The sequence below is a fragment of the Natrix helvetica genome (assembly GCF_964273705.1).
Source record: "Natrix helvetica genome assembly, chromosome: 7".
NCBI classification, from domain to species: Eukaryota; Metazoa; Chordata; class Lepidosauria; order Squamata; family Natricidae; genus Natrix; species Natrix helvetica.
Window position 1 is genome coordinate 23,944,165 of NC_138558.1, and position 26,111 is coordinate 23,970,275.

The 26,111-nt window shown below is 39.7% G+C and overlaps 1 protein-coding gene across 1 annotated transcript; it reads left to right on the plus strand.

The window, feature by feature from the left end:
- Nucleotides 1-24,562, plus strand: HADH (hydroxyacyl-CoA dehydrogenase). The gene is made up of 8 exons (XM_081959093.1): nucleotides 1-255; nucleotides 8,566-8,694; nucleotides 10,259-10,416; nucleotides 16,200-16,326; nucleotides 17,067-17,156; nucleotides 19,068-19,140; nucleotides 23,768-23,884; nucleotides 24,137-24,562. Exons 1-8 carry the CDS (start codon nucleotides 139-141, stop codon nucleotides 24,253-24,255), a joined length of 930 nt encoding a protein of 309 aa, XP_081815219.1. The 5' UTR covers nucleotides 1-138; the 3' UTR covers nucleotides 24,256-24,562.
- Nucleotides 24,563-26,111: the final 1,549 nt, after the last annotated feature.

Here is a 26,111-nt window from a genome sequence, read left to right on the forward strand (position 1 = left end):
TTCGGCCCTCTGGGGTGGGCAGCACCGCGCTGGATTTGTCGCTGCTGGCCCGCCCATCCTCGGCTGCCTCTGGGGCCAGCTACGCCCCCGCCGCTGCCTCCGCCTCCTCCTCCTCCTCGCAGAAGAGCGTGCTTCGCCATGGCTTTCGCGACCCGTCCCTTCGTGCGCCTAGCTTCCACCGCAGCCGCCAAGAAGCTGCTGATCAAGCATGTGACGGTGATCGGAGCCGGCCTGATGGGCTCCGGGATCGCCCAGGTGAGCTGCCTCACAGAGTGGTCTGCCCTCCGAGGCTGGGAATAAGGGACGTCGGCTGGAGCAGTCCAGCTTTGAGCCTTCCTGACCCTCCGCTTCCCTTGGTTAGTTGCATGGAAAATTTGTTCCTCGACGCAATTGGATCACCCCAGCGCTGGGCTAAGAGCCGGAAAATCTGTGCCAAAAAGTGCCTTGGATTAATACTAAAGCGGAGGGTGATCTTAAGTCTGTTGCAATGGGGGAGGGGAATCAAAATTGCTAGCAAAAGAAGAGTCCAGCAGGAGGAGGACACCGCCTTCCTCCACTGCAGCCCTCCAAAAGTCCACTGCAGCTGGACTACAAGTCCGGGAACGCCCACTTAGTATGGTATGAGAATTATACTTCTCATGCAACAGAATAGCTGGGAAATTCTGGGAGCTGAAAGTCCACACCTCTTAAAAGTTGCTGAGGTTGAGAAACCCAGGTTGCAAGTGGAAACAAAGTTGATCTGGGTAGATAAGATCCCATTAAGCTGAACTTAAACATAACTACACTAGTAAGGAGGCACATGTCTCCAGTGTGGTTTGGGTGTGTGGTTCTCAAGGTATGGTAAGAGAAAACCTTTAGCTGCCACGGATATGCCGCCTTTTGGATACTTTAACTTCCTTTGAAAACCTTAGCAATTCTACCCAAAAGTGCTTTTTTTCAAGAAGCCACTGGATTTTCTGATTTTTCTTTGAAGACTTTTGCTTCTCATTCAAGAAGCGTCTTCAGACCTGCGAAACATCTTCAAAGAAAACCCAAAAGGTCCAGGTGCTTCTTTGAAAAAGCACCTTTGGGACAAACCGTGACCTGGATGACTGAGAATCTCCATAGACACTTAGGAATTATAACTCGGAATTTTCAAAGGAAGTCTCATCCCAACTTTTGTTTTTGCCCATAGTGCCATTCCAGAACTTCTTTTTTTTATTGAAAAGGTGTAAAAAACAAGAGTCCCTTATCTCCCCCCCAAAAAAAACCCCTAATAGCCTGTTTTTTTTTTAAAATACAGTATTTAAATTTAAGCAGCTGCAGCAGTTTCCAATAATGAAAAAAAAAAACATTGTAACAATAGTGACACTTTAAAAAATCCCCCCAAAACATTGTAATTGTATAACAGGGCTTAGTCCTTACTACTAGTTAGTCCTTAGTCTTAATAGGCCTTAGTCTCTACTCTTCTCCAAGGACTGGTAGGAAAGAATGGTTTTAACTAGTTTTCCAAATAACTGAGAGGGGCAGGATATCCTAGCCCCACGGCAAGGCATATTCATTAATTTTAGGGAAAATTCAATGATATTTGGAGCAGTTGAATGATGGAGCCATCCACTCAAAGATGTGGCCAGCGTCCCTTTGCTGGAATGCTCACATGGATAAGGAAATAACTGGCAGAGGGGGTGGGCTCATTGGCTTAAATCAGGGGTGCCTAAACTTTTCGGTTCATCAACCACTTCATGAAGTTTCAGATTGTTCATCGGCCATTTGCTACATAAAAAATGAATACTATTTAATAGTACTATGACTAATAGCAACAGCAATAATGGATAGCTTCATCATGCCTGGAGAAGTGATATTGAGCACTTTGGGGAATGCTGGCTTAAATGGACTCCTTCAGCTGTATCATTATAAACAACAGTTCTGGCAAGTGCGTGTTGAAGTAGTTAGTTGTCAGGCCTCATTTGTGTAAATGTTTCACTCAACGGCAGAAGCACCCGCAGAATAATAGCCCTATGGCGAGACTAGATAGGCAGCAAATAAATTTAGCAAATAACGAAAACTTTTGTCAAAGTAGCAGAAGCAGTATTGTGCCATCACAATGCAAGTTCCGTCTTTCATGTGTCCATATAACAGGGGTGTCCAAACTTAGGAACTTTAAGACTTGTGGACTTCAACGCCCAGAATTCCCCAGCCAGCCATGCTGGCTGGGGAATTCTGGGAGTTGAAGTCCACAAGTCTTAAAGTTCTCAAGTTTGGACACCCCTGCCATATAATGTTGCAACACATTCAAAGTACTGTTTTCATCAAGGTGACAATAATCCCCAGCCAGCTCTGCTGACAGTATGGAAGTCTCCAAATTGCACAGTACCTTGTTGGTAGGCCTCATTCAAGTATCTAATCATATGGTTCTTTGCTAAGGAATTGGTGCAATAAGGATAACTATATCTTTGCACTTTGATCTTTTTTGTTCCAACTTAGTTGGGGTAAGAAAAAGCCAAGTGGACAGAGCTTTAATTTGTTTAACTCCCCTTTGGTAATAGGGAGAAAAGCTCCAAGAATTTACCAGAATGAAATGAGTCTTCAGAATGTATTGAGTGTAGACAGAATTGTTTTTTTCTTCAGAGTGATGTGCATTTTTAGAAGCATTGACTTAAAGTTTGGTTTGCATGGACAAAGATCCGTGTCATATTTGGCAATTGTGTTTCATATCTCGGTAACCCTGTGACTCTCAAACATGCTTTTGGTGATGCAATCATTAAGGGTCACTGATAATGTTTTCATAGGAACATGTGAATGTCACTGTAAAGATGTAGATTCCCAAATCAGGGTTATTTTCAAGAGTCATTGGATTCCCTGGCTGTGTTTTTAGAAAATAAAAATGGCAAGTAGTTGTACCTCATGATTTGTATACACCGAGTTGCCCAGAGAGAAAAAAATACAGTAGTTGTCAACTTGCAATAGGGAAGCAGTGGCTAAGACACTGAGCTTGTCGATCAGAAAGGTCGGCAGTTCGGCGATTCGAATCCCTAGTGCCGCGTAACAGAGTGAGCTCCCACTACTTGTCCCAGCTTCTGCCAACCTAGCAGTTCGAAAGCATGTAAAAATGCAAGTAGAAAAATAGGGACCACGTTTGGTGGGAAGGTAACAGTGTTCTGTGCGCCTTCGGCATTGAGTCATGCTGGCCACATGACCACAGAGACCCTGCATTAAATCCACATTGGAGATTTATATTTTTTCTTTATTTCTTACTAGAGAACCGTGAGAGTAAAAACACAGTTTGTACAGATTGCAAGTTGCAAGTTATCTTAAATTGTGGGACACAGGACATGTGGTTTGGGTCACATGTGGCACTAATCCATAACATGGTTTTTGTGACTTAGTTTTATCCACATCCAACTATTGTGGCTTGAAAAACACAGTTTATAGTTTGGGGAAAAAACCAAAAACTATAAACTTTGTTTTAGTTTGGAAAGGTACACCCTGGCTCAGTGTCTAAGACGCTGAGCTTGTTGATCAGAAAGGTCGCCAGTTTGGTGGTTCGAATCCCTAGCACTGTGTAATGGAGTGAGCTCCTATTACTTGTCCTAGTTTCTGGCAACCTAGCAGTTTGAAAGCATCTAAAAAAATGCAAGTAGAAAAATAGGGTTCACCTTTGGTGGGAAGGTAACAATGTTCCGTGCACCTTTGGAGTTTAGTCATGCTAGCCACATGACCACGGAGATGTCTTTGGACAGCGCTGGCTCTTCGGCTTAGAAACGGAGATGAGCACCGCCGTCTAGAGTCGGGAACAACTAGCGCATGTGTGCGAGGAGAACCTTTACCTTTGTAATTTGGAAAGGAGAGCAAAATTTTGGTTGCATACATAGAAAGATGAAGCCAGAATTGGCATGTAGTGTTCTACTGGCATGAATGGGCAGAGTTGGGGTGTTTTTTTTTTCCCCCTGGACCTTTGAGGAGAATGTGGAGCAAAGGTATCTTTCACTAAAAACAAATAACTCTGTTTTAGAGTTTCTGGTGATCCTTTTTATGTCCCCCAGATGGTAGGAAACCATACTATTGATTTTGAGCAACAATGGTCGAAAAATGGTTTCGGGGATCAATAAAAAGAAAGTTAGTGGTTGTGTACAATCCTGGGACTGTAGGCTGCCCATCTTTCGATGGACATTATTGGTGAACCTACTTGTAGTTTATGCAACAAAAAATATGGATATAACAAACTGATATTTTGTCTGATGTACATCCAACCATTGTTTCCTGCATAGAATGTTGGTGGGAAGGAGTTGTGAGTAATTTTGGCAAAGACTATAACGTAAAGGTTCCCCTCGCACATGTGTGCTAGTCGTTCCCGGGGGCGGTTCTCATCTCCGTTTCAAAGCTGAAGAGCCAGCACTGTCCGAAGACATCCCTGTGGTCAAGTGGGCAGCATGACTAAACTCCAAAGGTGCATGGAACGCTGTTACCTTCTCACCAAAGGTAGTTCCTATTTTTCTAATTGTATTTTTTACATTTTAAGACTCTAAGGTACTGTTGCTTAAATACCATGGTTAAGATGATGCCTATTGGGGGAATTTAACCTTATAATATCATGCTAGCATGTATCTCTCGTCTCTTGTTTGCTATATTTAAATTGGTTGTTTTTTCAGTTTTTCAGGTCTGTTACTCTCTATTCTGACTTTTATTTGCTTCTTGTTCTTTATTTCCTTTCCTTTTTCTTAATTCCGCCTATGTTTGGCTCTTTTAGGCTGCAATCCAATAGTCGTGTTAAGTGTATGTGTCAGGTTGCGTGTATCAGGCTACATGGTTAATACATCTCATGCATTTGTAAATTAAGTTATTGCTTTTGAAATATCATCTTGCAAAAAATTATTTTCCTAAGATCCTTTTCAGCTTTTCATTCCTATTTATTATTTATTTATTTATTTATTTATTTATTATTTATTTATTTATTTATTTATTTATTTATTTATATCAAATTAAATTTGACTACTCCTTCGGGATTTAAGCACTTGAGAACATGATTAACGTCATTTAAAAAAAATAAACCTGCCTATTGTTAGATGTTCGTATAAGTACTTCTACAGAAAAGACTAGCCCAGAAATATTTTTGGTAACTTACCTTCCCAGCACAGACTGTGTTTTGTCACTACAACACATTAGCAACCTGAGACAACTGCATGCTTTCTGTGGTGTATCCTTCAAGGGCACCGTTCATTTGCTACAAGGGCTGAGGTGAAAGGTAAGCTAATAGAAGTAACTTTTACACGACTTTTGCAAAGTTATAGTTAGGCATTGTTTCATTCTAGAAGCAATTTTGCATAAGCAGAAAAAAGTGTAAAAAACATTTTACCTTAGCAAAGATGCAATGTAGCATCAAGCAAACAGTGTGGACGAATAAAAATGGAGATGCCAACATTCCTAGCATCTACTTAATTCTAGAAAAACTCCACAACTACCCCTTCTTCTCCCCACCCCTCCGAGTTAAAATATTACATATACAAATGCTAGAAAGCAAACCCAACTTGTAAACCATTATTTGACTGTGGAAGCCTTGATGGGACATGAGGGGAAATGTCCTCTAAAAAACTGATTCGTACCTTGGTACTGATTTCCCCAAAGCCTGGAGAATCCAACTAAGCATGCAAAGGTTTATTTCTTCCTTGAGCAGAGTCAATTTGTTACTTGATTTAATGATACAGGGTACTGTATTTTTCGGACTATAAGATGCACCTAAATTTACAGGAGGAAAACAAGAAAAAAAATAGTATTTGGCCTCCGTGCGTGGTGTTTTTGCCCTCCCTAGCTCCCAGAAACACTGTGCAGTGCTCTACACAGCCTGTTTTCACCAAAAACGAGCCCATCTTTGGACTCCCAAGCCCTCTGTGCGTCATGTTTTCTCTCCCCCCCCCCAGTAGCACTCTGCAGTGCTCCACATGGCCCGTTTTCAAAAAAAAATAATGGTGAAAACGGGCCATGCGGAGCACTGCAAAGTGCTTCTGGGAGACGAGGAGGGTGAAAACGTGACACATGGGGGTTCGGGTGACCCAAAATGCCCGTATTCGGTCTATAAGACGCAGCTAAATTTTCACTCACTTTTAAGGGTGGAAAGGTGCATCTTATACTCTGAAAAATACGGTAAATCTGTGTAAGACTGGAGGGGCATCAGCAGATGTTTTGGTAGGACCCAGGAGAGAGGAAGAGAAGGAAAGGGAGTAGGATTAGCACAACAACAATAAAACCCAGCTATTTTCCAATAAATGGGAAAACTTCATTAACATACGCATTAATAAAAATTCACACAATTACATTTAGGGATGAAAAATACTGAAGTGTGCAAAGTGGTTTCCCAATAGCTCTGTTCCATAGGGCGTCCATCCTTATCTGGGGCATACCTCAGGTATGTGAACATGACACCCAGAATTTCCAACCAGCATGAATGCTGTTGAGAATTTAGGAAATCAAAATTCACATATATATGGTTAAGAAATACTCAGGTAGGTTATTAAGAAACATTTTATAGCTAGCATTTAGACAGACTAATCTCAGACTTATTTTATATGGATCCAATCTGATACCCCTACAAAATGCTGAAGGCAGAGAAAGAATTGGCAATGGAAGAAGAAAATTAATGTTAGCTTCAACACTAATTTTGTTTTCCCGTTTTTTTTTTCATACATACATGATTGATTTCTCCTATTATGATGCATCAGGCATTCTAATTGAGAATCCTTTCTACTAAGTGCGTTGCATCCATTAAGATAGTTGTAGTATACTTGCCTTCATATTCACATTTCATGATTATGGGTATAGTTGGCTACCATTATTTAGACTCACTACCCTTTTGCATGATACAAACCATGGATAATTATATGACTTAAAAATAGTTTTAAAATACTTTTGTGCAAATTTCCAAGCACAACATTTTAAGAGAAGAATTCACTCCTTGTGTTGAGTCATAGTTTGATTAACCATGGTTAAGTAAGTCACAATTGGCTGAGTTTAGAGAAATTTATAAGTCAGTGGCCAAGTTCACACAATGTTCTAATTCAGTGCAGAGCAAATCACTTTCACACAGTGTGTGAATCCAGCCTATGCATTACGGACAGATTCCTTTAGAAGGAGGACTTAATGGTTTAAAGATTAAATCTTCCTTACTGGCTTTGGCAAATGCATGTTAAAATGTAACTTTTCTTTTTTAAAAAAGGAAAGTAACTGCTTTTATTTAAGGCTTTTAGAGAAAAAGCAAAGATTCATTATTTTTTTGCTGATCGCCTTTTACCATGTTTCCCCGAAAATAAGACTGGGTCTTATATTAATTTTTGCTCCAAAGCATGTATTAGGGCTTATTTTCTGGTTAAGTCTTAATTTTCGGGGAAGCAGGGTAGTAATGTGATCGTTCCAGGAACAAGTTAAGTAAGGTGTTTTATTGTCTGCTTGCAATTGAACCATCTTTCTGAACCAAGAGTATTTTAAGGAAGACTTGATGCTCTCTTCAAATATCTCAGTTGTGTTTTGCTTGTACCAGAGACACACAATAAATAAGATACAGTACTGCAATTGGCATTTTCTGTACAGCTGGCTTTAACTCTTTTCCTCAATTAAGACTAACAATACTGTGGAACTATGAAGATGATGGTGTTCATCTAATTTCTTAAAAACAAACGATAATGAGGTAATTCCCTAATTAGGACCAAGTAGAGATTGATATTCCAGGTCTTATCTCTGTATGGAATGTCATATACTGCGACCAAAGAAGGTGCCCTTTTCTGTGGCAGGGCCTACCCTGTGGCATATCAGATCTGATTGGACAACCATTTGTCTGAAATGATACAGGGTTTCCTACTTGAGCAGAGGGTTGGACTAGAAGACTTCAAGGTTCCTTCCAACTCTGTTATTATTCTCTCTGCTGGCATTTTGGAGAACATTAAAAACATGAACACGTGGAGGTTGGGAGGTGAACAGGGCCCTTAAAATTGTAAATGTTTATCCAAAATTGCCAATATTTAGTGTAACATCAGTAGGTCTGGTAAATATATTGCTTTGATCTGGAATTTATCCTTTATCCTATTATTTTCCCGCTGGTTAGCATGGCACTTTCCGTTTTTACTTAAGTCTTAGAATATGGGAAGAGTGGACAGAAATTTGGTTAGTTTGAATTTGATTTATTTGACTTAGTTTTTGAGTTATGTTAGGTGGTTTCATACTTTAGTCCCTGTTAGGAGAAGGCTAAGGACTGTGTACACCAGGGGTGTCCAAACTTGGGAACTTTAAGACTTGTGGACTTCAACTCCCAGAATTCTTAAAGTCTTAAAGTTCCCAAGTTTGGACACCCCTGGTGTATAAAGATGCTTTTGAAAACAGAAGGCCAATCAAAAGGCATTGAGTCTCTTTTTATGGGGCCGATCCTTTATCTGTTCAGGAATTGTGTTTGGCTGTTATTTGAGACATACAGATTTAGGTTTTGTGCATGTTTAAATTTCCACTTATTCCAGATATTCAAAAGATCACTTAAGATCCATCACTTTTTTTATAAGAAACGGATTAACTTCTCTTTTTCCTCCCCTTTGCCTATCTTTTTTACAGGTTGCTGCAGCAACTGGCCACACGGTGGTATTAGTGGACCAGTCAGACGAAATATTAAATAAGTCCAAGAAACAAATTGAGGATAGTCTGAAGAAAGTATCAAAGAAAAAGTTTGCAGACAAACCCGAGGTGACTTTTTATAAATATTGAGAAGGCTAGTGTTCTTTTTCATGTTTAGTACAAGGGGTCAACATTCGCCAACATACAATAAAGGAGCCTGAACTGTATTGGGAGGCCACTAGATTAAGGAAGGCTTTTAATGCAGAAATAAAATTTTGGGGACATGAGGAAAGCTAAAGTAAAATCAAATTGGTATTGATTTTTTAAAAACTTTTTTTAATAAAAATATCAAAATCCAGCATACATAACCATTGCAAAAAGTTCTCAAAAAGTAGTGCTTCTATAGATTACCGTATTTTTCGGAGTATAAGATGCACCTTTTTGCCTCAAAAAAGAGGCTGAAAATCTGGGTGTGTCTTATACACTTTTTTTGCCTCCTGAAACCCCAACCCCTCCACAAAAATGGCCGTGCATAGCCTTTAGGAGCCTTGCAGAGTTCTGCTGGGAGCTGGGGAGGGCAGAAATGAGCGAAAAACTGGTCGGTTTTGCTCAACCCCCCCACCCCCGAGGAGCACTCTACAAGCCTCCTAAAGGCTATTCATGCCCTTTTGGGGGGGGAAACCCCGTTTTTCGTGAAAACAGGCCATTTTTGGGAGGTTTACAGAGTGCAAAAACTTTTTTAAAAAATTTGCCTCTTCAAAACCTTGGTGCGTCTTATACTCCGGTGCGTCTTATACTCCGAAAAATGCGGTACTTGTTTCATATTCATTTGTGGCCTCTAAAGACAATACCTGTTAGAGGTTCAGATTGAAGGTGATCTGGTTGAATCCCCCCTTTGAAGCCAATCCAAAGGGCTTTTACCTACTGACGTAGAGCAACCATATTGCTTCTTTTTGAACCTCTCAGTGCTTTTCTGCTCCAACACACAGAATACTTGCCTTTAAAGTGCATGAGGCTGCTCTCTGTGCTTTGTAAGTTTGAGCATTTCAGTAGCAGCAGCCTTTAGCTTCAGGCATGTTGCCTTCAAAGCTTGTTGTCTTCAGTGTCGTAAGCCAGACAAGTGGCACCTGCTTTATGCAGTAATATTTTTTGAAAGAGACGGTGCAAATGTGTTCCGGTCGTGTAGAGTGGAAAGCTCAGATTCGGGTATGTTGGTGATCGTATCTTTGAAGTTCTGCCATAGTGATGTATATCAGTGCTGACAGTTAGAACATGTGCTGCCAAAGGGGGAGGGAATCAGCACAGCTGCACATGGAAAATTGTGTGAAGCCCCAGAGGTGGAATTTCATCATTTAATTGGGCAGGGCAGGAGGGAGGACATAAAGCTGCCAGTGGCTTCCTTTTCTCTAATGCATTTTGCTACTTGAGGGACAAGCCATAATGTGTTAGTTTCCTCTACCAGTTCAATGTGCACAAACAGATCCCTGATATTTTATAATATTGCATTCTATTACGTGTTTTGATTGTTATTTAAGACTTTTTAATTATTGGCTTTATTGTTACGTTTGTGAAATGGGTGGCTATATAAATTTGGTCAATACATAAAGGACAGATGACTTTAAAGCAAGCTTCTGTTTATGCAGATGAGTGTAATACGCAGTAAACATATTTTATTGCTTTTCCAACTTTGCAGGCTGGTGCAGAATTTGTTGAGAAGACTTTAAAGAATATAACCATAAACACGGATCCGGTCTCTGTGGTCCACAGCACTGACCTTGTAGTGGAGGCCATTTTGGAACACTTAGCCCCAAAAACTGAGCTCTTCAAGACACTGGATAAGTTTGCGTCAGAGTATGTTTTTAAAATTATTACAGACAAGATAAATACAAAAAGTCATTACCAACTAGAGAGATGAAAATATTAATTTGCAGGACTGTACCTTCTTCTGATGATTTTGACGATTAGTCTAAGAAAAGAAGTTTAGATGTAGGGTTGATTGTTCAGATTTACCCTCCTGTTCACAACCCAAATAAACTTTTGACCAGATGCATAAATAATCAGTTGAAAATGTTAACTGGTTTAAGAGAAATGGGGAGAATGGACATTTATTTATTTCAAAGGAAAAGCAGCTTTGCTAGATATCTTAACTGCTTTCATTAAAGAAAAGATTACAACTAATTCTGTTTCTACTTGTAAACTTCTTCTGGATCTGTTCTTGAGGTGAAAAAAAATGAAACTTTGATTTCGAGTTTTGCTGATTAGATAGATTTATTATTATAGAAATTGCTAGTACATATTAGTATGTAAAAGTTAAAAAATGGAGGCTGTATGTTACCTGCTACTGTGTTAAAAAGAGTCAGAAGTCAATGTTTGTCTTTGTTTTTTTTTTCCCTTACACTTTTCCCTCTCTCTTCTCATCTCCCTTTCTTTCCCATCATTTCCATTTGTCTTTATATTTTATATTTCGATAAAACTTAATAAGACTATATATCCAAGCTTACAGAGAGGTTTAATTGATGTGCTGAGGGTTGGGCCCAAAAATGTGTATCCAGCAAAGATGGGACACTTAATTTTGAATTCATCTAAATTCAATTAAAATAAACATATAGACATAATTCTTGCTTAAAGTCCACTTGTTCTGCAGCTATTCAGTTACAATGATGCTGAATGAGAGGAATGTATGAAAGATCCTCGTAGTTATGACTATTGCAATGCCCCTACAGGCTCGCCATTGTGATTTGGGCACTTGGCAAGCGGCTCGCAATTATGACATCACAGAGTAGCATGATACCATTTGTGACCTTCACGGTCAGCTTCTGACAAGGAAAGTCAGTGGGGAAGTTCGCAGGACGTTGCAAATTTCAATCACATGACATTGCCTCATGTTGTTCACTGAACAACAGCAATTGGTATGGCCAGCCACAACTGCGGTTATAAGTTGGCGCAGTCACGTGACATATTGCTTTGTCCCCAAATTGCTTAGCAACGGAGCTGCTGTCCCAATTACTGTCATTATGCAAGTACCTATATTCATTAAGTACCTGTATTTAGTAGTAAGTAGTATGATTTATCTCAAGTATTTAATAATTTTCTTCTGCTGTTACATCAGAAATTGGAATGGAAAGCATCTTTCTGAGGGAGTCAGGGGTTACCCACTGTGAATCTTTGTTTGAATTTAAATCACTTGTTTCTAAGTTAAAATATAGTTAACATAAACCCAAAGTTGTATGGAGACTTAGCATAGCTTAATTATTCTGACTTTTTAAATTTTACAGTCTAATCTTCTACATTAGCTTTTATTTTAACTTGCTGGTTTAGTGCGATAAAAAGAATGTACCTTTCCCCCTTCTTGGCTTTGTCATGCCAAATAAAGCATTCGAAATAATATTTTGCTCACCAGAAGCTGAGAACTCATCACATTGAGGGTTCTTATCATTTTAAGATATTCTCTACTCTGTAGGAAAAGTCTGAGTGAAAATATTAACTTCAGAAAGAAAGGAAGTGGTGTAATTCTCCACCTGTGATCAAAGATTAAAAAGATATTCCTACACCAAAGAACCATTCTAGTAAATTATTTAGGTAAAGTCCCATCTCTTCTTCCACAGAAAGGTAATCATCGCTGTTTCAGAGGAATTACTGTTGAAAATTGAGCAATTTTATCACAATATCATTGATAAAATAATCAACTAAATAGATTTTAAGGGTTGATGATAGAATGAATAGAGTGCAAGCTTGTTTGATGGTTGTATTTTTCATAGATCATTGTATCCATATCGCTCCTTTTAATAGCAAACTGAAACAAGCGCTGATGGCAGAGTAGGCTGAATTTTGACAAAGCCACAGTCTGCAAAATGTAGGGGGAAAATGTAAGATGTGTTAAAAAAAATAATAAGGCAGGTGATCAAAGAGTGATAAGAATCTAAAATAACCGAGTTACAACTGAAGCAGAGTATTTGGAGGAACATAGAAAAAGGCAAAAATTAAGGTAGAGATGGAATGGTGTATCTTGAAAGAAAACTTATCAATCAGAATTTTAAACAAGTGAACTGTAGCAACAATTTTTGCAATGTAAGTAGCATATTGCAAAGCCTTATGCTGCAGTTTACTTCCCGGTTCCAGGTGTCCGATTTTAAGCTTAACTTCAAAGAACATGATTGTTCTTTATTCTTCTGCAAACCTTTTGAAAACCAGGAATATAATTAGTCCTGTACACCTCATCAGGGAAGTGCAATATTTAAGGCTGGCCATTCAATGGGATCTTGGAAGAGTGGTACGGTGGCTTAGAGGTGGAGCTCTCGCCTCACAATTGGGAGGCTGTGAGTTCAATCCTAGGTAGAGGCAGATACTTTTCTCTCTGGGACACACTCTGAATATATCTGCTGAATAAAACTCCGCATTGGTAACAGGAAGGGCATCCAGCCATTAAATCACTCTGTTTGTCCCATTCACTTGCACAGACTCCACCCAGCAAGGGATTATGGGGTCATTAATGAAGATGATGATGATTCAATGGGATCTTGGGAATTGCAATCCCAAAAGTTGGAGAGTCAGGAGAAAGAGGGTGGTGGATCCAGGACAAGAACTATAAAACTGAAATACAATTAAGATACAATTAGTAAGATTACTTTATGTATATTTAATAATGGTCGAATCTGGTCATATTAAATTTAAACATTAGTAGCAGCTTTGATAAGGAGGTGTGACTTTTGGTGGTGGTTAGTGTACCTTATTTTAAATTCCCGTTACGTGCATCTGATGATGAAATAGCACATAAATCTTTTCTAATGGAATCCAGAGGTTGAGTTTAAGCATTTCTCCTTTCTTCTAGCCTTGAGTTGCTATTATATTAATATTTTAATGAGTACTCTCTGAGTTTATTATAAACTTGATTTATCAGAGAGATTAAATTCTTGCTGAATTTGAAATGAACAATGAAGGGAAATAACCATATTTTTTTCCTTTTGGTTCCCTTTGTGTCAGATGATGCTACAAGTACAGTAATAGGTTTTATTCTTTTGGGGAATACTTTGATTTTAAAGGATATCTAACTCTGGTTATATGGTAGAATAATCTGATTTCTAAAAGAGAATGCCATGTGGATTGTTTATTGGGAATGAAGGCTTGATTATTTGAGGTTGTTGATCTGTTTATTTTATATCTTATTTTTATTTTTTTAATTATACATAATGTTCCTTTCTACTTTTGCTTTCATAAACATGTGATGGGGTGGGTTGAGTAGAGGGAGTGATTCAGCTCAAATTCTCCTTAGTGGCTTCTATGTCTAAGAGTGGACTAGAACTGGGCATGGTAGTCTTAGTGAAGAGAAGGACCAGGGGAGACATGATAGCAGCATTCCAATATTTGAGGGGCTGCCACAGAGAGGAGAGGGTCAGGCTATTTTCCAAAACACCTGAAGGCCAGACAAGGAATAATGGATGGAAGCTGATCAAGGAGAGATTAGACCTAAAAATAAACAGATTTTTTCTAACAATGAGAACAATCAACCAATTGAGCAGGTTGCCTTTGGAAGTTGTGGGGGCTTCATCACTTCATTCATTTCATTTCATTTATTCAATTTATAAACCGCCCCCTCTCCCCAAGGGGACTCGGGACGGTGAGACTTGAGACTTTCAAGAAGAGATTGGACTGCCATTTATCAGAAATGATGTGCAGTCTCCTACTTGAGCAGGGGGTTGGACTAGATGACCTAAAAGGTCCTTTCCAACTCTGTTAATCTAACATTTTGGAGAAATATTTTTTTTTTGCTTGAACTTCTCTGCTGCAGTCATGTCATTGCCTCCCTTTTCTAAGATACAGAGGAGCATTTAAATTTGGGATCTGTATTCATGCAGATTTTTTTTTTAATTTAGAGGCTACTTTTCTACATTCTTCACCTATGTTGTTCTCATACATTGAGTCTGAGATGAGCCTGAACGATCTTCTATAGAAAAGCACCAAAGCATTTTCTAGCACCTTAAAAAGCAACAGGTATCCACTGCAAGCGGAGCACAAACACAGTATTTTATCAGAGGCATGGAAGAGTATTTTGACAATACCAGCATATGTTCGTGTACATCCATTCTTAGGAGGAGGGAACCAAAACAATAAAAGGGAAGATCAGAGGGAAATGAAATGAAATTAGAGGGCAGTTAGTGAATATAGGAAATGCAGAAGAGAATGCAATCTGTGAAAATTGTCTATAGCTAACGTTCTTATGGGTACAAGGATATGGGTTTTTCAATAATTATTTTGCTACTGAGCATTCCCCCCCCCCTCAGTATCTCTTTCTCTCCCCCCACCTCTCAATAACTATGTTACTTTCTCCGAGACTAATAATTTTAAACTCATGAAATGAATGAGTCAAGGACTACCTGAATTCATGGCTTATTCATCGTTATAAAATGCAGTGAGGTCATTTCTAAAATATTTTTTAAAAAGGTAGGATTTATAATGTATTATAATAATTGTAATCATCTTAAAAAGGATGTAATCAAACCCTGTTGATTTTTTTTTAAAAAAAAAACCTTCCCTATTTTAATTTATGGGAAAAAAGCAAGCAAAAAAATATCCAAAAACAAAAAAAGAAATATATACATACAAATATATTGAAAAACAATTTAAAAAACAAAATAAAAATTTCAAAAATATTCCTTTTTTCCTTGCTTCTCTTTATTTCCCTTCTGGCCATTAATTGGTACTTGACTATTTTTGTATTTTATTTTACAGATTATTATTCACTTCTGCTTGGATCAGTTGCCAGTGCCCATTATCAATAGGAAATTATCATTACCTGTACCTCCTAGACCCAAAGATGCTTTTTCAAGAGGCAACTGGATTTTCTGGTCCAGAAAGTCCAAATGCGTCTTGAAAAAGCACCTTTGGAACAACCATGACCTGGATGACTGAGAATCTCCAAAGATATTTGCACATCCTAGGTTTCATTTCCTTCTAACTTAATTGTTTACTACTAGAAAAGCTCCAAATTTGCTCCAAATTAATTTGTATGTATTGCTCTTTGTTATTTTAATTTACCGTATTTTTCGGACTATAAGACGCACCGGAGTATAAGACACACCATGATTTTGAAGAGGTAATTTTTTTAAAAAAAAATTGCACTCTGCAGGTCTTTCAAACCCTCTGCACACCTCGTTTTTTCAACAAAAAAAGTGGGGGCAAGCAGAGCTTTGGGAGGCTTGTAGAGTGCTACTGGGGGCTGGGGGGGGGCATAAATGAGCAAAAATGGTCTGTTTTTTGCTGTTTTTGCCTCCCCAGTCCTCAGGAGCACTTTGCAAGCCTTCCAAACCCTCGGGACATCCATTTTTGTAAAGGGGCGGGGTTTCGGTAGACCATAAATGCTGTATTCGGTATATAAGACGCACCCAGATTTTCACCCTCTTTTTTGGGGGGAAAAGGTGCATCTTATACTCCCAAAAATATGGTAACTATTGAGAGAACAAGTTAGTTTTTCTCTAGGAAGATCCATCTGTCTATCCAAATGTTAGAGGTTGAAAGGAGCACAATGATACATAATTAATAGATTGATTTGGGGGACAACATTCTGGATTAAAAATATTGTCAGATGTTTGTAGAAAGAAGAGCTGCAACTAACAAGGTGAATGTTATTTTCTCCCCAGGGACACAATATTTGCTAGCAACACTTCATCTTTACCAATCACGGTCTTAGCTAATGCTACCACCCGGCAGGATCGGTTTGGTGGTTTACATTTTTTTAATCCGGTACCTCTGATGAAGCTTGTAGAGGTAAGGAGTCTTAATAGTATTCTTGTGCCATGTTAGTGCATGTGTTGTGGCCTGCCAGTGGCCAGCAGAGCTGGCAGCATTCAGACAGTGAGGGGGTTGAGGAGGAACATGGGCTAGTCCTGGAGTCTGGGGAAGGCTCTGATGTGGGCTTTGTATCGGAGGCAGAGAGTGTCTTTCAATCCTTGGAGTAATACATATTCAAGACTACAGGTGGTCCTCGACTTACAATCACAATTGAGCCCAAAGTTTCTGTTGTTATGTGAGACATTTGTTGAGTGAGTTTTGCCCCATTTTATGGCATCTCTTGCCCCAGTTGTTAAGTAGATCACCACAGTTGATAAGTTAGTAACCTGGTTGCTAACGGAATCTGGTTTCCCCATTGACTTCACTCATCGAAAGGTCGCAAAAGGGGATCACATGACCTTGGGAGACAGCAACAGTCATAAGTATGAGTCAGATGCCGAGGATCTGAAGTTTAATCACATGGCCATGGGAATACTACAAAGGTCATAAGTGTGAAAAACGGCCCGGAGCCATTTTTTTACAGTGCCGCTGTAACTTTGAATGGACACTAAATGAACTGTTGTAAGTCGAGGACTACCTGCACTTGAGATTCGAAGAAATGAAGTGTGATTTGGTTAATTACTCTCCTCCGTGGTGCTGTATGAAATTGTTTCTGATTACATAGAAACCAGGGATAGAGGAATGTCCTTCCACTTTGATAGTGTCTTTCCTCCTAGGTTATCAAGACGCCAATGACAAGCCAGAAAACATTTGAGTCTCTCATGGATTTCAGCAAAGCAGTTGGGAAAAATCCAATATCGTGCAAGGCAAGTTTATCTCAAAATTAAGTATCATAGTGCAGTAGGTTCATCCTGGCCACCCTGAGGATTTTTCGCCTTTATCATTTTGGATGCTAAACCACCCACCACCTAAGATGGAGGGATATAACATACTGTATTTTTCGGACTATAAGACGCACCAGTATATAAGAAATACCAAGATTTCAAAGAGGTAAGTAAGAAAAAATAGTTTTTGTCCTCCGTGGCCCTCAGGAGCACTCTGCAGGCTTCAGAGGGCTGGGGGAAGGCAAAAATGCCCCCATGTTTGCAGAAAATTGGCTCTTTTTTCAAAAACGGGGGGATTTTCCCCTTCCCCCAGCCCTGCTAAAGCCTGCAGAGTGCTTCTGGGGGCTGGAAGAAGGGAAAAACACCACTGTTTTTGTGAAAAACAGGATTCGGGCCCCCCAAAATGGCTGTATTCGATGTATAAAACGCATCTGTCACGATGTTAAAAAGTTTGCTAGGCCTGAACTGCCTAAACTGACACTCAAGAGTTAAACTAAGAAAGCTTTATTGCGCAGGTCATAAAACAAAAAAGGTTCTTATCTGAAAGTGATTTATTGCGCACGCGTTACACATTCCAAATTCCTCTCTTCTTTGTTCGGCAGCCAACTTTGGCAAACGTAGCTTTCATTATCAAAATGTAACTTTTAGTTATTTCTGTATCATTTATTTTTTTATTTTATTATTAAAGTTTGTTTATTAATTAGAATATTTTCTTAAAGACCATTTCTTTTCTAAATATCTCAAAAGATATGCGGAAGGGAATCAGCCACGGTCCATCGATCTTCAACAGGGTGTTTTTTTCCCCTGACAACTTGGTAGCAGAGTGCTTCTGGGGGCTGGAAGAAGGGAAAAACACCACTGTTTTTGTGAAAAACAGGATTCGGGCCCCCCAAAATGGCTGTATTCGATGTATAAAACGCATCAACATTTCTGCTCTCTTTTAGGGGGGGTAAAAGGTGCGTCTTATACTCTGAAAAATACGGTAGTTATAGACTATTTTAAGAAGACTTTGGTTTCAGTCTAACGTGAACTTGGCCTTATTTTCTCTGTCACACACACACCCAACTACAGTAATGGCAGTTTGATAGTAATCATCTGGTATATGTAACAAAAAGAGTAAGTAACACTTACTCTTACACTTTGTTTATATAGGCAGACCTTGCTTACCAGACCTAATGGGGACATGCATTTCCATCTTTAAGCAAAGAGGTTGTTAGGCAGAACCTATTTTGACTATGCCACCTACCAATGGCTTTTTTGATAGTCCCGATTGTGGTTGTTGGGTAAGGACCACACTGTTGTTAGGTGAGGACTCCTGCTTCTCCTGACCTAGCACACTCCTGCCACATTTGCTGCTGCAGCAGTTCTGACCATCTATCTCTCTTCTGCAGTCCACCCCTCTGTCTACCCCTATCACCCCCCCACCCACCCACCCCCGCTCTTCCCAGCTGGCTTTAATAGTCTTCTTCCTCCTCCTGTTTTTGAGGTGTGCCCGGCCTCTTCAGGAGGCCAGAGATGGGGGTAGGTAAAAGACCTTGGGATTTTGGGATGGCAGGAGTAGGTAGCAGAATGTAGGACTTCCCAAAGGACAGAGATGGGGGAGAGAGACAGGTAGGTGGCGGGAGCTGAAGTGCATACTATAGCTGTAAATGAGGCTGGACTGCCAAGCACCCAAATATTGATCAGCAGAGGGTGCTGCAACAACCATAACTTCGAAAACTGTCCATAACCACCATTCGTTCAGCAGTAGCTTGGCAGAACAACACAACTTTGAATGGTTATTGAATGAAGAATCGTTAAGGGGGGCGGGGGGGGGGGCTGCCAGTAATATTTATATTGTAATAGAGATTTATTTTACCATAAATCCTGGTGGTTATTTTTTTTTCTTCCTAGGATACTCCTGGCTTCGTTGTGAATCGACTTCTTGTGCCTTACCTGATGGAAGCAGTTCGGCTTTTTGAGAGGGGTAAAGTTGTAGAATATTGTCAAATCTACCTATATTACATGTACATCTCCACCGATATTTGGGACTGCAGGCCCCCAGCTTGCCTGTTTTCTTTTAAAGAAAAAATCTGATAGGTGACTTTGGTTCTAGTGATAATGAAAGGGTTCAGTTGAGCAGGCTTTTCTTGTGCCTGCTGCCTCTTCTCACTTCCATGTGTTCCGGTATGACTTTGCGTCAGTCACTCTCTTTCTCAGCTCAACCTCACAGAGTTGTGGAGAAAAGTGGAGGAAGAAGGTGTCTTCTTCCTGCCTTGAGTTATTTGTAAAAATACTAAAGGTGGGATACAGCTATCTAAATCAGGGGTGTCAAACTCAATTTAATTGAGGGCCGTATCAGGGCTGTGGTTGAGCTCGGGGGGAGGGGGTTGGGGGCGTGGCTGGCTGTGTGTGTGTGGTCAGTTTGATGCCGCTCACAGGGCGTGGCTGATTGTATTGGTGTGGCCAGCTTGATACCACTCCCCAAACTGCTGGCTTGTTTCCTCTTTGCACTGGGTAGACTGGGACGAAGCCACACTGGCCCAATGTTTCCTCTTTGCACTGGGTAAACTGGGCCGACGCCATGCGGATAGACCGGGGCGAAGTGACCCCTTACATTTTCCAGGATGGTGGACCTTGAGTTTGACACCCCTGATCTAAATAAAATATTTCTTTTCTAAGAATAAAAAGGTCAAATCAGGTGACATTTAGCCATTTCCCAAGATTTCAGACTTTGTAAGATTATTTTAAAGATTCTTGGGGTATCTTGGACAGCAAGAGATACCTCTCCACTTAGATACTGATCCAGTACAAAGTAACCTCTACAGAGACACCAATAGTGTTTGGATGTACGAGAAGCACAAACTATTTTATTCCTTGATAAGTTGGTACCTTCCACAGTATGATGTCTTTCCTCCATGCTATACCCAAACTGACTTGGTCTTTGCAAAGCCTACAGGAGGAATCCTAGAATGAAGCTACCTTATTTCGGAGTCTTCTGTTGTTTTTCACACAGATAGACTTTTCAAAGAGCTCACAAGTTCATGTAGTAGGAATTGCTGTGTCTAGTGTAGCTGAACGAAACCTTACATGCACAATTATTTCCAAACAAAAGCTATTCAGTCTGGCAGTGGACGAAAATATGCATGTTCCAGGCAGAGATGTATGCTTGGGGAAGAGCAGGAATAGCCAAGGACAGAAACAGATGACCAGTTCCCTCAATCTTTCCACCTCTTTATTTTTCCTATCTCCCTGTAGCTGTCATTGCCAAAATCCTTGTCTTCAAGGGCATCATATCCAACTAGGCCATCCACTTCCCTGATCTTCCCAGCACTTCCTTTCCCTGCCTCCCTTTAGCTATCTGTGATACCTGCCCATCCTGCTCCCGCCAGAATCTTTCCTGAGGGGAGGCAATGGTGAGATTCCGAAGAGGGGAGGCAGCCTTTTGGAGTTGTTGCCATGTTTGAAGCAAAGATATTGACACAAATCTGGAGCAATCAAAATGTTCCTGGTTATGTTTCTGCTGAACAGCAGCACACCCAGAATTGTTTGGCAAAATACATTTTCCATTTCGTGCACATCCCTAAGAGACCTCTTTCAAATTTCTGTTTAAATGACAACGAGTGCAAAAAATTCATTTCCTATCCTTGCAGCCAATTTTGTTACGTAGGATAATGTGTGTTCTGTATCTGCCATTCCCCCCTCCCCCCTTCTTTTTAATAAAAAGCCCTCTCCATCTCCATTTCCAAAAGCTTCTTGTGGCATTAGGGAAATAAATTACATTCTGGTGCTTATTGCTGGAATTGAAAGTATAATTAGCTTTTTATGTTACTAGAAAAATCCATATTAAAATTATAACCGCAGTACTGAATGAAGTAAGGGTTCATCTTGCAGGCGGTTGACCCGAAAGTGCTGAACCCAGGTGAGATTGTGAGCATACGAACAAAAACACGCAAAAGGATGACTGGGGTTTCTAACTCCTGGTATAGGCTAACTGATGTCAACTAAACTAGAATAGAGGTAGTGACTGATTTTATTTTCCTGGGCTCCAAGATCACTGCAGATGGGGACTGCAGCCAAGAAATTAAAAGATGCCTGCCCTGGGGAGGAAAGCTATAGCAAATCTAGACAGCATACTAAAAAGTAGAGACATCGCCCTGCCAACAAAAGTGAGTATAGTCAAGGCTATGGTTCTCCCAGTTGCAATGTGAAAGTTGAACCATAAGAAATGCTGAATGCCAAAGAATTGAGACCTTTCAACTATGGTGCTGGAGAAGACTCCTGCAAGTCCCTTGGACTGCAAGGTGATCAAACTGGTCAGTCCTAGAGGAGAACAACCCTGATTGCTCTTTAGAAGGACAGATCCTGAAGATGAAACTTTGGCCACCTAATGAGAAGAAAGGACTCACTGGAGAAGAGCCTAATCCTGGGAAAGATGGAGGGCAAAAGAAGAAAGGGACGACAGAGAATGAGGTGGCTGGATGGAGTCACTGAAGCAGTAGGTGTGTGCTTAAATGGACTCCAGAGGATGGTAGAGGACAGGAAGGCCTGGAGGAATGTTGTCCATGGGGTTGCAATGGGTCAGACACGACTTCGGAACTAACAGCAGCAAAGTAGAATAGAACAAAGGTCTTAGTTATTTTAAGTTGGCTCCCCGTGACTTGATTCCAAAATTACCACAAAACTGCCTTTGAGGAGTGCCTTTTGGGAAAAATGGAGGATTCCTAACTTTGGATGAATTTTTATTCAACTTTCTGCAATTTTAGTGGCCGCCAGATGTTTGGCCTTCAATGACCAGCATGGCAATGAGTGGATTATGTGGAATTATGTGAGTTGAAGTCCACACACCTGGGAGAGTAGCCAGGATGGGAGAAGATACGTGCTGTTTGTTGCCATGTTGATGGAAATACAGGATAATAAAGATAATTATTGTCCTTTTTTTTCAAACCTAAGAGTCGGTTAACTCTTGAAGTAAGCCCTGTGTTCTTCAAAGCAAGCATGTCTGCTCTATAAAGAGCTAAAGAGAACTTTCCTCTCTGTAACTATTCAGGATTAAGCTGCCTTTTATGACTCTCTGCTATTAAGAATATTATTTCAAACATTTTGTTTGGAAGGCAGCCTTTCCTCTTTGCAGATGAAAGACTTCCATTATCAAGATCCTGTAAATATATTTTAGATATTAAATGCTTCCTTTGTAGATCTTATAAGTGTTTTCAGCTTGTGAAGCAAGATTAGCTGTATTTCTTGCTTATCCATCAACAAATATTGCTAATTATTCCTCAAAGGCAGAATAAGAAGAAATTAGGAATTTTTTAAAAAAGTTTTATATAAAGAACTTTTTCTCTAAAATGTTGCCATATAAAATATTTCAACAAAATGTTACATTCCAAATTTAGCCAACAGTTACACTTATACAACTGGACGGGTTTATTTTCTGATTTGAAACTTTTCAATTTATTGACCTTCATTTAATGGTAGTCCTTGAATCCAGCTATTGTTTTTGACTTCAAATACTATATAAGAGGGAATTAAAATCATTTCATTCAAATGATTTGATTATAAGAAATAGGGCAGAATCTAATTAAAATAATGTTTTAATTGTCAGATTACCCTGGCAATGTTTCATGATTTAATATTTTATGGTTTTCTTCTGCCCCATAAAAGCTGTGACAGGCTGTTTTCCAAAATTTCACTTTGCTGAGAACATTTTCTTCACTGAGGTAGAAAACATGCGGGCCACATGCTGCCAAAATTTGGTAAAATATGAGGAGGCTAACAAAAAAAGAACAAAAATTCTTATGATAAAATAAATATGGTTAATACGTCTTCATTATTCAGAGAGCAAAGCCTCTAGCTGTCAGACCTGGGGTGGATTTTGGTAGGCCAAAATGCTGTATTCAGTATATAAAGGCGCACCCAGATTTTCACCTTCTTTTCTGAGAGGAAAAGGTACGCCTTATACTCAGAAAAATATGGTATTGCTTTGAGACACTGCTAGGTAGTTAGGTAAATATACTCAAAGGGAAGCCATTTTGAACTATGGATACTAATAAGAAACTTCTCCGTTGGGTGCTTTAGGCCACAGTTTTGGGGGCTTTTGTGATATAATTGGGCAATGCCTTAGTCAACACTCTTCTGGAAAACTGCTGATTTACTACAATTTTGATTTTGAGTTGTGTTGTGTAATGCTATAAACTTGATTCTTGTTCACCAACCAGAGTCACTTTTAGTGATACGGGCAGCTATATAAATTTGACTGATACAATACAATAGCAGAGTTGGAAGGGACCTTAGAGGTCTTCTAGTCCAACCCCCTGCCTAGGCAGGAAACCCTATATCATTTCAGACAAATGGCTATCCAACATCTTCTTAAAGACTTCCAGTGTTGGAGCATTCACAGCTTCTGGAGGCAAGCTGTTCCACTGATTAATTGTTCTAACTGTCAGGAAATTTCTCCTCAGTTCTAAGTTGCTTCTCTCCTTGATTAGTTTCCACCCATTGCTCCTTGTTCTACCCTCAAGTGATTTGGAGAATAGCTTAATAAATAAAATAAATGAAAAAAGAGTGTGTGAGAGAGAGAACTCTGCCAATTCAACTGTCAATCTTTTGTCTAGGAGATGCATCTAAGGAAGATATTGACGTTGCCATGAAACTTGGGGCAGGTTATCCTATGGGCCCATTTGAACTCTTAGACTATGTCGGCTTAGATACTAGTAAATTCATTATGGATGGTATGTATATCATAAGTTCTGTTTGAAAATCTTAAAATAGTCATGCTTGATAAAAAAATATATATAAAAAAACTCCACATTGGCGACAGGAAGGGCATCTGGCCAGTAAAAACTCTGCTAGCTCCATTCAGTTGCCCAGACTCCACCCCGCAAGGGATTATGGGGCCGTTAAAAGAAGAAGATGATAGGTATCTGTGATACATTTTCTGATTGAGGTGTTAATGCCTGTATGTTTTCTCTCCCTTCAATTAGGATGGCATTCAATGGAACCGGACAATCCTCTCTTTGCTCCAAGCCAACTTTTAAATCAGATGGTAGAGGAGAAGAAACTGGGAAAGAAGACTGGTGAAGGATTTTACAAATACAAATGAATTTTCCAATGTGCCATGTTTTTCTGACACACACAAGGAAAGCTGCTGAGTATTTCCGTACAGTATTTGTAATACTGCTCAATCAGAGCCATACAAACCAGTCAACGCCGTATCTTGATTATAAAGCAATTTATGAGCAATTTATTTCCACAATGTGGTCTTATGATATTTTAAATCACTGGGATTTATTGGGAGCTTTACATATTGAAGTGCCTTTTTTGAAACTACCATGGATCTAAATACAGCTCATACAATTAGTCCATCCAACTAGTAGAAATTTTAATATGAATAAAATACTTCAAATGTAGTGTTGCTTTGATTGTTTTCCTCCAGTAGGTGGCAGTGTGAAAGCAGAGTATGAATTAACGTTTTCCATTTCAGTCAATAACACTTTATTCAGTAACCAATTATACTCATTTAGATTAGTGTATAGCTAGATTCAGCATACACACACACACACACACACACACACACACACACACACACACACACATATATACACATATATATATATATATATACATATACATATACACATACACATATACATATATATACCATATATTCTTTTCTTTTTATGCCTTTGTATGTCTGCAAGTTTGCTACAGAAAATGAACATCAGCAAGGCCAGGATGGGCTGTTTTTAAAGAGGAGAAAAGTGGACTTCCATGTTAGACAAATATAAATAGACCATCTTAAAATGTAATACTAAATGGTAACTTGCAGGAACTGTTTTGACATTGAAAATCAATATGATTTAGTGGTTAAGTCATTGAACTAGCAACAGGAAATACAAGGCTGTATCTCTCCGTAGCCACGGAAAATCACTCACAGCATTTTGGGGTGGGTGGAAAGGAGAGATGGAAAGCTATTTTTGCCACTTGAACCTGTGGAGAAAAATACAGGTTATAAAACTGATTAATGATGTTCTGTAATAGGACAAAATAGTAGTATTGCCCTTAATGGTTGAGAAGCTGCCTTCAGTCCCTCCTTCTGGTGTGCTCATCAGAATCCTTGGAGTATCTTAATGAGGATTTAAATATGGAAAAATCTTCTTCAATAAAAAAATAAGACATGATGTTAAATACTAAGTATTTGCATGATTCTCTTAGTGTTGTTGGGAATTTGTTAAGTAGCAATCATATTTATTGAAGCAAAAGTGTTATTAGCTACTTACCGTGTAAAATAAGACCAAGTCTTATTTTCTTTTAGACTTGAAGCACTTAGTTTCAAGGTGGTCGGTGAGCTGTATGTGCTGTGCATGCAATGTCGCCTCCATTCCGAACCTTCACCGTTTAGAATGGAGACTTTTTGGAAAATGGGAAGAAAATGGGGAGGGGGATTTTCCTGCCTGCCATCTGTGCTGAGCTTGAGAAATGGATGAAAATTCCCCCCCCCCCCATTTTCCTCCCGTTCTCCAAAAAGCCTCCCGCGAGCCTCCCAAAAAGAGGGAAAAAGCAAAGCGGATGGCCGCAGAGCTGCCAGCTTCGAGGACGCGGTCTAACAAGCAGAAGCGCTGCGCCTGGAAAGAGAAAGGCAAAAGCGATATTTGAGCTGCCCCAAGGGGCCAGCGGGCTGCAGCTGGACAATTGCCTCCCCCCCCTGTGCTCGCACCGTCACTAGTTCTGGCTGTCCCCATTCCTCGGGCTTATTTTTGGGGTAGGGGTAATATTAGGCCCACCCCCCCAAAAAAATTAGGGTTGGGATTATTATTGGAGTGGGTTGTGTTTTTGGAGAAACACGATAGATCTTAGGGTGAAATGCACTCAAAATAGTACTGGTTGGAACTTAGAACATTGCCTCATTTATTTCTCTTGATCTTTTTTTGCATAGAATGGCAGACAGGAAAGCAGCAA